This window comes from Harpia harpyja, chromosome 1 (genome assembly GCF_026419915.1).
Source record: "Harpia harpyja isolate bHarHar1 chromosome 1, bHarHar1 primary haplotype, whole genome shotgun sequence".
Classification (NCBI taxonomy): domain Eukaryota; kingdom Metazoa; phylum Chordata; class Aves; order Accipitriformes; family Accipitridae; genus Harpia; species Harpia harpyja.
The window spans coordinates 60,786,285-60,798,839 of record NC_068940.1 but is presented as its reverse complement, the minus strand read 5'-3'; the positions used below and the strand labels follow the sequence as shown (position 1 = coordinate 60,798,839).

Below are 12,555 nucleotides of genomic sequence, written 5' to 3'. Positions count from 1 at the left end.
ATATTCCAATCCTTTTATTATTACTGCTGTCATTTTATTAGTGTTATCATTATCATTATTAGTTTCTTCTTTTCTGTTCTATTAAACCGTTCTTATCTCAACCCACGAGTTTTACTTCTTTTCCCGATTTTCTCCCCCATCCCACTGGGTGGGGGGGGAGTGAGTGAGCGGCTGCGTGGTGCTTAGTCGCTGGCTGGGGTTAAACCACGACACAAGGTAACAGTCTAGATTGGGGTGGCTGGATCTCAGCAACCAAGGTAGCCGAATCCCTTTTCCAAAGCCTCTTCCATGGCCAACACTGATGTGACCGTGGCAGTGGCTCCCGGCTCTGCACAGCTCCTGAAGATGTGCAAGGGGAAGCAGCTCGGCCAGTGAGCTATGGGCCATACAGGGACTGAAACGGGGTGGGCAGCTACCACCTGCAGCCCAGGGAGCCCTTCTCCACCCCCTCGAGCAAGTCTCATAATTTCAGTGCTTTGGATCTCCTTTTCCCTCCCTCACCTGCATGGAAACCAGGACCTCTGCTGGTGCCCAGTCATGGTGAAACCCCAGCTTGGGTGGTACACCAGCAGGTAGATCAGGATTCACTGTAAATGGGCTTTGCTATAGCACAGAATGCCTTCTAGCCTCTACAAAAAAATACATCTCACATGACTGTATTCATCCATACAGCTGTTCTTCCTTTAGAAAACCATTCCCCTCACAGCCCCAAGGGAAGAGCAGGGCTAGGCAGTCAAACAAAACCTCCCTTAATAATCTGAGCCACACAAAGCATCCCAGGCTATTCCTCAAAACCGCTATGTATACATATGTAAACAGTCAGTCAAATTAAGAGTCATGATGAGCTACTTCCAGGACAAACACTTTCCACATCACGTAACCCAGAGCACAGCCCCACGTGATCAGCATAAAACTTCTTAATGTATCTGGTCACATATGTTATTCCAGGACCATCAAGTCCTTAAAAACAGAGATGTTTGGTAACGGCTTGCTAATCGCAAGCTGTTTAAAAACAACCAACCAACTTTGCCCTTCTCAAATCCTCACAAAAATTTATACGACATTTTTGTACTGCAAAATAAATTTTTACTCTGCCTAACCTCACCCAACAGAAACAGGGATATCATCAAAAGCCCTGCCTTCTTGAATCTGAAGTTTCTGCTGCTTTCTGTGGAAATGCTTAGGGTGATCCCCCACTGCAACTCATTGTTTCCCTGCAAGTATGCAAAAACTTGGATTTTTAAAGCTCGTTGGAGTTAGCTGCATTCGGTTTTGCAAGGCTGGAGTCTTTCAGGCTTTTGGAACCTTATATGCTATCAATCTTCAATGAGATTTCTAAGCGTTAAGCTGCTCCTGAAAACAGGATTTAACAACCAAACTCACACAGGTTCTTTCAACAGTGAGCAGAACAAGATCTGAAGTCCTGCAAAATCACAGCTTCTGAATCATTTACTCCAATCCGGATTTTGCCAAAAGACTTTAGAGATTTTTCATTCTATTCATCAAATTAATTTGTTGGGAAAAATAACAAAGACTTCTTTCAGATATACATGATAAATCAGAGTATTGGAGAAAAATTTACAAGACTCTGATCAGTACTAATTACACAACTAAACCCAGTCTCCAGTGCCCATTCCCTGAACGTGGGAGTGATACATGAAACCCAAGTGGAAAGTTTGGATCAAAGGTTTAGCCTTCAATTCCTACCTGCTAAGAGCAGGGGGATATTAGATGGCTCTAACGGCCCCTGGCCTGAAAAAGGTGCTGCTCCTTACTTATCCCTAGAGAAGCATAAAAGCTGAGGTTTTCATTGAGCATTCACAGAAAAAGAAAATTAAAATAAACAATGAAGTCAGATAGCTTGAACTGCAGGTATTTTTTTCTTCCCAATTAAGAAATTGGACAATTTTACTCCAGGGATGCAAAACATTTTGGTGCACTCTGGAGAAAAGTTAAGCATTAGATTTGCAAAAATGGAGAGGCAGCATGTGGTGTGGTTACTACCACGCTACTCATATTCCCAAGCCCTGGCTATAAAAGCTCTCCTGGCAAAAGGGTTCAATTCCCTTCATGTAAGTGATATATGGCTTGGGCAATCTTCCAGATGCCCTTGTATCAGCGCAAGGGGTCACAGCTTCCATGCTACTTGGCATCAGTCCCCTCTGACCCTCTGGCAGAGTGGCTTACACAAGCAAGTCCAACTCACTCCATGCAAAATCAGCTGGATTAAATCAAACCACTAATTTCAAAGGTTTCTTCTAACCAGCTGGATGTAAATTGAGACTGATCATGTTAACTTGTCTGCCAGCAGATCCAAAGAGGTAGTAACTGCTGGAAAAAGAGACATAATGAATACCAAGGAGCTAAATTTTTTTCCAATGGCACAGCTGGATCCAAAAGAGGGCATGTGTCTTTGGCGTTTGTGCCCTATCAGTATCCTGCCCCTGCCAGCCTTAAGACTCTTAGAAAGTATGAGCTGTATGGGAAACCGGGGTAAGGGAATTTCCAATTTGGAAAAAATTAAACTCTGCCTCTGTCTGCTGCTCTCCTGGGCAATCCTAGTCAAGAGACGCCAGCAAGTGCTCTGGGAGTGAGGAAGAAAGAGTTCATATCCAAATTGCACGACCTCCCTGCTAATGCAGAAAGAGACGGTACTGCAATACTCCTCAGACAAAAAACTCCAGAGCCCATAAGCAGCGTGACTCTGGTTATTGGCAATATTCATACTCGACACCAAAGTTTCAGGTACCTGCTCACAAAGGAATCATGGGAAATTACTGCACCTGAGGAAACCATAACCTCACTATTCACCCTGCCCTGGCCTGGCCCCGCTAACTTCACTCAGCTGTTGCTTGCGAAAGCTGCTGTGAGAAGCAGCAGGAATGTTACACATAGCTGGCTTTGGATACTGGGAGGCTGTCTGAAATTTAGAAACAATCCACAGCTGGAAATGATGGCCAGCGATGGGATTTCCTGACCTACTCTCTCCATAACCAGCGCTGAAATGGGGTTAGCTGATAGATACCTGCCAGCCCTTGCACAGCAGTGAGAGATTAATGCTATATATTGGGTTATTGCTGTTGTTTTTACTATTATTATATTATATATGCTATTTTTATACTATTGCCATAAAATCTCATGCCATAGCTGAGCTGATTTAATGAAGATATGGCTCTGCCCTACACCACATTAACTGCCACTGCCAGCAAGCTTACAGTGCTTTTTCTGCAATGGTACTGAAAATACCCCTCTGCGCTGAACAGCAGCTAACAAACGGTAAGCAAAGTGCCTACTGCTGATAAGCATTTTCAGCAAAACATCACAAGCCAGGAGGCAATTCCAATACATGCAAAATGGTGTAGAAATTAGTAGCAATAGCTTTTTATTCTTTTTCCAGACTCAGCACACAGCAGTACTCTACATTCTTCTGTAGGACAATGGTATCACCTCTGTTAAGTGGATTTTTCAGACTCTGAAATAGGATGCTTTCCTGAAGCTGAATTAAGATTATGGGACAATAAACTTTAAGATTTAAAAAAAAAAAAATCTACTCTACACAGAAGAGGGGACCAAGAGTTCTTTGTCAACATAGTAAAGAAAAAAATCTAAGCAGACAGGTGAGGTGTCTTTCCCTCTCTCTTCTTTCTTTTTTAAAGAGAACATGATTAAATCTTTCTGTACTTCAAAAGGAACATTTTTCTTAGTGGACACATTTTGAACTTCACTGCAGTGCAGTACTTCCATGCACCTGTAAAACAACCCGCTCTCACAGAGTGAGAGCTTGAAACTTCGCACAGGAGTTGTATCAATCGATCTTCACCAATCGCTCAAAACCACACACAGCCTCAGCCCAGCCCTGAAAGGACTTTGTCATTTTAGCTGAATGTTTTTTTTAAATAAGCAATGTGAGTTGTAACTGGCTTCTAAAATCTCATCTCAAACAGTTTAACCCCACCAAATTTAGGAGTTGAAAAATAAGGTTCATAACAAAAGTGTTGTAATGCCCAATAAGAGGTACAATAACTGGCATAACTGTAAGGCAGTAAATGTAACATGAAGGAAAAGAATATGCACAGTAAGCTACTGGAGACAAAACCCACAGCTGTATCCTAAGTCTTCAGGAATTTCACCACTTAAAAGATTTGATATTTTATAGTTACATGAGCATTTCCCCAGAAAAGTCCCCCTGTATTTAAAAAGGGTGAAGGGGTCCTTTGAGTGCAGAAGGACAGTGACACCTTGGTGAAGACAGCCCCTTCAAAAGGCAGTAGTGGTGAGAGAGTTAAAAGCACTACAGGGAGCACAGGCAGGAATGAGAAGTCAGCCCATGCCACATATTGTGCCTCTCAAGAGAAGGACTGTCTGTCCGAGCTATGGAAAGAAAATGCTGGGCTTTGTCCGTGGAGACGGGGAGGACTGGCAGCGGCACAACAGGAAAATCAGACAGTGGAATAGGTAGAGTCTCCTAAATATCAGTTGGCGGATGCTTTTTCACCTCGCAAAGATGTGGCAGAGCCTTGCCAGGTATCACAGAATCATAGAATACCAGGTTGGAAGGGACCTCAAGGATCATCTGGTTCAAGCTTTCTTGGCAAAAGCATGGTCTAGACAAGATGGCCCAGCACCCTGTCTAGCTGAATCTTAAAAGTGTTCAGTGTTGGGGAATCCACCACTTCCCTGGGGAGATTATTCCTATGGCTGATTGTCCTCTAGATAGCGTCTCTATCCACCACGTCTCATGAAATCTCAGTCTCCAAAAAGGAAAGAGGGGCTAGCTGCACTCAGACCCTTCAGGGAGCGCTACCGTCATCATCCCTGAGCTAGGCTACCCCATTTGTTTTCAAACACAAGATGTAGCATTTTTTCTCAATAACTCTGTTGAAAAAAAACAGCACTAAACTTTTGCACTGTCAGGTCTCATTGTAACCAGTCCATAGAAAGAAACAAAACCACACTGAATCTCCTAGAAATGTCCCTAGTGGGGACACAGGGAAAAAATACAGGGTACTCACAGCATCTTGAAAGGACTCCAGAGACAGGTTATGAAAGCCCACCATGCGATCATCATTCTCAGAGTCACCTTGCAGCAAAAGGATCAGGCAACCCCATGAAGAGACCATTCTCTTCCACTTTAGCATTATTCATTAAAAGGCAGTTGCTGCTGAAAGTTTCCCACAGCAAGAAGCTCTTTTGATTCCAGAATTCCTCCACTAAGGGAAATCTTAGGAGCCATCATTTTTATTCTGGCTTTACATTCTGGATTTTTGCCTGGGCAACGTTCAACCAGGAACAAAATCTATTTAAAGTACATGCATAGTACATATTATGCATAGATGGCAAGGGATTGGAGTAGGTTATGAAACATGGAGGCTGTGCTATTTTACAAGAAAATCATTGTTCAAAAAGCTTAGGGAAAATGCAACACTGTAATTGAGCCTATGAGGTCGCAGTCCAGTTTCCCAACTGGACAAATGGTGAGGCCAACAATATATTAGTTTGTCCTAAAGCAAAAGCTGACTGAGAGGAAGTAAAATAGCCCAACACAACCCTGTGAATTGTTTTTTCAAAACTGTTACTAAAATAATTATCAGGAAAAACCCCAAACCCTACCAAACCAATCACAAGAACAGTGGAACAGCAGGAATAATAGCAGACTATAACCTGATCCTGTTTGCAAGACCTGAGGAAGAAAGAAGCCTATGCTTCCTTGATGTGTGTGCATTTTTTCTGGTTTTTTTTTAAAGAAATGCTAGCTTCTATTAGCAGAAGACACACTGAGTAGTAAGATAACCCTACAACAATGTCATCTGCTTCCAGAAACTGCTCCTTCTAGGCAGCATTCAGCACAGATGTTTCAAGTCTGCTATAGACCCAGGCTCAAGGTGAAATACCAAGGGAAACAGCACATCATCTTCAGCTTGTTCCCTCACAGTGTTGGCCAAGAAGAACAACAAAGGCAACTGGTGTTCCAGTTAATCCATGTGTGTAAAAAACTCAACATGTAAGCACAGAAGAAAAAAAACCACACCACAACAACCTTTTAAAAGAGCATGCATCAAGCTTTGTTTCTTTCCCAGTGCAAAGGAATGGAAACCCTCTCACTGACTTTAACGGGAGCTGGGCCAGACCCTGAAAGTCTTCACATAAAACTTCCATTAGGGCGAAGTCGCGTATTGGCATAGGGCATTTCTATTTTAACCCCTGCTTTTTTCCTCTTGATAAACTGCACACCTGCAGCACATAATGTCTGAAAATGAAGTTTATAATACAAAGGCAACTTTCCAAGGCTTGCAACTGTATTAAACATAATAGTCAAAACTGAACACTAAGAGAATTAACGTGTAAGAAACTATCATATTTTGTTTTATTATGTAATGAGTTAATTTAAGAGGTTTATACTAACCAAAATCTTACCATAAACCATAGCAAATAATGGCAAAATGTCATTGGTTCAATGGACCAAGTTAATCCCATACTTTGCAACAGTTGTACTACTGTTTTTAATACTACTCTTACAGCTTACAAAGCAAAGCAAAGCTCCAGCAGAGAGACAAACAACTGTGAAAAGCAGGAAGAAACAGACAGAATGTTGTTACGATTGTACAGCTCCTATTTTGCACAATTATTTTCACATTACTCACAAGCAGACAGCTTTTGCAGCCATCGGTTTGCAGAAAGCTCAATTCAGTGTTTGTATTTCAACACCTTTATCTCTAAATGAACTCATAGTAATGAAAACATCCAAGTATTTCAATCTAAATGTAAAGAGACTAAACCTCAAAATATTCACCTAACTCCATGTGGGAGAAATTAAAAGCACTTTTGAGCTCTTGGATTTAGTGATGTGCCTTGGCTACAACCCAAACTTGCACCAGGACACGAGCAAAGAACAGCCTCGTATCTTGGTTTCAATGAGGATCTCAAACTAGAGGCATCCTTTGTATTTCAGCACCATTTGGTACCCTACTGGTTTCCAAACCAGTCTCCCTCTACCTCTTAATACCTCAACCAAACAGTCTTTCTTTTTCATTAGTGCACCCCAAATAACAGTGCTGTGTCTTCTACAGAAACACAAGGGGTGTAATTTACACAGATCAAAGCCACAAAAGAAGAAAACTCAGTACAGAGCCTGGAAGAAATTCAAGCCCAGCATAACCAGAAATAACTTCCAAATGTCTTAGCAGTGTGGACCAGGCCACCCTCTGCTGCTACATCTTGCAATTAAGTTGGCTTAAAGTTAAGAGACTTGCTCACAGCAAGATTGGCCTTTCTTACCTTTTGCCACATTTTGATGAAGAAGAGCTCCCCAGAAAAATTGAAGAAAACATTGGTGTCATAGGCGTCATCCCCAATGTTAGAGATGGAAATGTTAAGTGAGATGTTCCTCACCGCTCCCAGGGCCAGGTAGGCAGTTCTGTCATCAACACTGTAGGCAGAAACAGTTACACCGGTTTAACTCTGGGCAAGTTTCATACTCTGGTCCTTCTTTCTGTCTGCTATGCAAGTGTCACAACTCAACTGCTTAAAAGCTCGGCAGTCGGTAATTCAGGAATGTGCTGTACGGCCAATGGATGGTGTGTGTGTGGGGGGCATACTGGGAATGAGCAGCTCCCCAGTCCTGGTTCTGACACTGGATTTTGTGACTGTAAGGAAACCCCATGATCCTTGTGTGGAACTATTTCATGTGACTTATCGTTAGTGTGGTTTTAGTGAGAATAAAATAGTTGAAGACTGTAAAGTAATTGGAGAGGAGAAATGCACCAAGTGTAAGATATTAAGCCCACATTCAAATACACAAGCTATTTCAGTTTGTCTCTCAATAATTCAAAGTTATTCTAACATTCTAGTAACTTTCTGAAAAATCTTCTTAGAGCTATGCTATGGATAGAAAAAATGGAAAAGAGGCTCAAATAAAATCCAGAAAGTAGGGTAAGTGGAAAAATGTGTGAAAATTACAACAAATGTTCACTGAATGTGACTAATCTTTCTTCAGGTGTTTATGCTAGACCTAATGTGATGGAGTCATCTTCTCTAAGTGGAATACCAAGGGAATGGTTGAATTAAAATAACAGCTATGTATCATGAATCAATACACTATTGTAATATTGCATCACAGACTATGAACAATCACAGACATGCACACACAGAGGCAAATATAAATATTCATACACACACATTTATTATTTGATTTTTAACCATACTAGGCTGTCCAGAAGATGAGCTAACAAGTAGGAATAAAGGCTAAAGATAAATCACAAGAAAATACAATATCAACGCACAGATCTGCAGATCTAGGAACTAAAACTACAATAAAAGGTAATATGAAATATACCAGGTATAAATGTAAAAATAAGCAAATATAGCCAAAATATCAAATTTGCTACAGTTATCATAATGGAATCTAAGACCATTCATACATGCCAGTGAAACAGAGACAGTGACACAGAGAAAACACTAAGTAGTTGGTCAGAAAAGGGCTGAGACCTCCAGCCACACAGCAGGTAGATTCTCTCAATTATTTCCTCTAGGGGAGAGCCAGCTGTCCAGGTTTTGGCTGGGATAGAGTTAATTTTCGTCTTAGTAGCTGGTGCAGTGTGTTTTGGATTTAGTGTGAGAATAATGTTGATAACACACTGATGTTTTAGTTGTTGCTAAGTAGAGCTTATCCTGTCAAGGATTTTTCAGTTTCCCATGCTCTGCCAGCAAGCAGATGCACAAGAAGCTGGGAGGAAGCATAGCCAGGACAGCTGACCTGAACTAGCCAAAGGGATATCCCATAACATAGAACACCATGCTCAGTATACAAACGGGGGAAGTTGGCCAGGAGGGGTGGATTGCTGCTCGGGCATTGGTCAGCGGGTGGTGAGCAATTGCACTGTGCATCACTTGTCTTTTTTTGTTTTCGGGGGGGGGGGGGGGGGGGTGTTGGTTTTTTATTACATTCTTTTTCATTACTATTATTATCATTATATTTTATTGTTATTATTTTTAGTATTACATTTTAGTTTACTTTAGTTATTAAATCATTCTTATCTCAACCCATGAGTTTTACTTTTCCCCCCCCCCAATTCTCCTCCCCATCCCACTGAGGGGGGCAGGGTGAGCGAGCAGCTGCATGGTGCCTAGTTGCTGGTTGGGCTTAAACCACAACACCAGCCCAAAAGTAAGAAGAAACCACTTCTGAGGACACGAACTGTTGCGCCACCCACCCTGCCAGACGCAGCTGCACAACGCGTGTGCACACAGCAGCATGCAATGGCACGGAGAAATCCGTGGCCAACCAAGCCGCCTTTCATTTACCCAATTTCCACGAAGGAATGGCTGTGCGAGGGACATACACGTTGGCACACACTGCTCCTCTACATATCAACAACTCTCTGAAAATGGCTGGGGTGCAGGATGTGAGCTATGTTTAAAGGCAGCCTGTCCCTCCATTGCTGCCAGCCCTCCTCTGCCAGCCTTGCTCATGGTACCGCAGCCAGAGCACCTGTATAAAAGTGAGGTTTCTGAGAGCACGGTGCTTATTAACCCTTCAGCATCTTCTGCCAACCACAGCCATACCAGACCTCCAAAGGCAGAGCTTGCTGGGCTCCATCTCCCTGCGTTTGCCAAGAAGTTTCTACACCTGGGTTTCTCAAGGTACGTACCGAAGCAGCCAGGGGCTCTGGTGAGTGAGAAGTTAGGAGGAAAATGGTCTAGATTCAGGCTTTAAAGCTGATGGCTGTGGACTGTGAGTGTAACTCTTCCATGTAACGCAGACCATATTTATAGCATATTTGTTCCCTGTACTTACTTCATTTATGATGATCTTCATTTATTAAGCCCAAAATTACAGCTTACAGTTCAATGACAGCTTCTTATGAGGCAGATATAAGTCTCCAGGAAATGAGCCTGCTTTCTCATTCTTACCATCAACTGCAGACACCAACCAATCCTACCGATAATTGGACACTTCGCTTTCTAAACGTTGTAGTTTACTCTCATGGTCAACTATCAGTGCAAATAAACATTTGCAAAAGCGTATGCAGCACAGGATCAACTGCAAAACTAGTTTGAGAGGTCCAAATCATTTGAGCTGTTGCTCCTTATATACCAAATTAATGGCACAACTATATGAGAGTACTTGGAAGCATTTAACCTTTTGGTCCCAACTTCAATGCTTACTGTTGAAAAGCAGGCAAATTATGAAAATGCGAAACAATATTCTGGGATTTTCTAATGATCAAAAGTACATATTTGGAAACAAATTAATAGAACAACCATTTATTACTGTGAATTATTTCTCATTAACTTTATAATCTCACTTCTTGCAATCACTTCAAAACTTAATCAGCATCTATCAAACCCATTAGCAAAATCTGGAGGTATCTCTTCAGTAAGCAAAGGAACATTACAAGACATTTATCTTATGCAGCATTGATACTAAATGCAATGCACACTACACAATCCTCTCTGAATCGGTAATAGCAGCACTTTTAGATGTAACACAAAGTCAAGACAATCGAGAATACTCTCCTTCCTACTGAATAATAAAAAATACTCAGAATGAAATCCTATTTAAAACTAAACCCACAAAAAATAATGTCAAAATAAACACCATTGGGTTGTGTTACTCCTTTCTAAAGCTATCACTCCTCTGTTAAAAGTGCGTCATACCAAAATGATGTTTATAACATTTCCCTCAGCAGAGAAAGAAAACCCGCTTTCTAAAAGCACACTGTAGTTGCTCCTACACAAAGTTCACACGCTAATAAACTCTGAAAAACCTCACTGATTTTAGGCTGGCAGAGGAATTCTGTTCTTCCTCTGAAAGGCTATATGAGATTGTGCTGTAAGTCCCATTTTAAGAGAGCAGATTTCTGAGTCATTAAATCTGTGTACATCTGGAATGAATCAGGTTCACTTGCAGTGAGAAGAGGATTAGGAATCTCCCCGTTCACAGGGGAGCTCCCAGACCCTGTTTGCTTGCTTGAGAGAGTAACGTCATGGGGTGTGGACAGCCTGCTGTGGTGCTGCAGCAGCTCTGCTGCCAACGTGGTGCATCCTCCTCCAGGGCCTGCCGCACATGAAGCGGCCTAGCTGCCAAGTCAAAATATGTCAACTAAAGAACTGTTGTCACCTGCCAGAAGCAAGAAAACAAACTAAAGCCACCCCTTCATCTTGACATGGTATGTCAAACAATTTAAGAAATGTAATCAAAGCAATGGCTTTCAGTTTATGTTTTGTTGGATGAGAACTATAAAGCTGCCAAATCCTCACCACAGTCCTTGTAACTTTGCTTACATCAAGGAAGAGAGGCTAAAAATAAAAACAGACTCAAAAAAGGAAAAAAAAAAAGAAAGAAAAGAAGGGGAAAAAATATCAAGATATAATCACTTAATTGGACCAAACACCACCATCTCATTACCTTGGGTACAACACAAAACCAATGAACTGAGTAAAAGTTCTAGGTAGACTGTTGACATATATATACATTATATATAGGCAACCACATTTGTACACACATACGTACAGGCACATGAAGGATGTCACAAGCTATCAATGTTTGCATGGAAAGGGAAAGAAGTTTGACATTTGGAAGTACTAAATACCTGCAGCTTTCATTCACATGACCCGGACTTGCAGGTAACAAGCAATTCTGAAAATCAGGCTCCAAATTTCTGCCACAGTTTTGAATTCACTGGTCATGGTACTACACATCAAATGTAAATAGAAATATTTAACGTTTTCCTCTTAAGTGATTAAGAAAAGTAAACTAAATTCCAGGATGAAACAAGTATAATGTTTTTTGCATGTTTTAATGGTCTTGGTTAATGCCTGTGGCATATCATTGCACTATGGTCAGCGAGGGAAGAAAGACCAGCTGGGAAAGGCAAACTGAAAAGATCTGCTATTTTCGTCCCCCCCGCCCCCCCAGGATGCTGGTGTTTTTATTAATGTGGGTCAGGGGAGACATAATTTGCATTCCAAAAGGTATGCAGGGACATATTTCTCTATTTCCTGTGCTAGAGAGAATTTTTTAAAAAATTGAAAAAGCATTTAGCACTTCCTCTCAGCCTGTGCAGATCATACATAGGGCAAGGAATGTGACAGGATTGCACTTATCCTGTTAGTCTGGGTCACCAACTTTCCCTTTTGTATTAGGAGCCTTTCTTTCCTTACAGCAAATCAGCACCTACCTGGATAAATCACCACTATTGCTTGATGGACAGTGGAAGTTACAGCTGGGGTCAGTTAGACTGCAAGTGGGCAAAAATGCTTCAAATAACTGAAGTCTAATCTGTCCTCCATCTCCCTCAGATGAAATTAGAGTCCCACCTTTTGCTTTTAAATCAGTAAAAGGTATAAGTGACTCAACAACACTGGTCCTGTGACAGATCCAAACAGATTTCTACCTTCACCAACCAGTGTTGCAGTTGATCTTCGCAGTTACTATGATATTTGAATATGAATTTTGTCTCCACAGACTCTTTACATCAATGCTGAAAACCTTTCTCCTGTTGGATTTTTATCACAGGCTCCAGGGTCAGTTGAACTTTGGAAGGAGTTTTGCAA

At 41.5% G+C, this 12,555-nt stretch overlaps 1 protein-coding gene across 1 annotated transcript in view; it reads right to left on the bottom strand.

The window, feature by feature from the left end:
• The window catches only part of ITGA9 (integrin subunit alpha 9), a 235,452-nt gene that overhangs the window by 77,744 nt on the left and 145,153 nt on the right, over positions 1-12,555 (bottom strand). Inside the window, exon 18 of the mRNA XM_052796650.1 lies at positions 7,276-7,426. Within this exon, the coding sequence (XP_052652610.1) occupies positions 7,276-7,426 (151 nt within the window). The remainder of the gene's footprint in view (positions 1-7,275; positions 7,427-12,555) is intronic.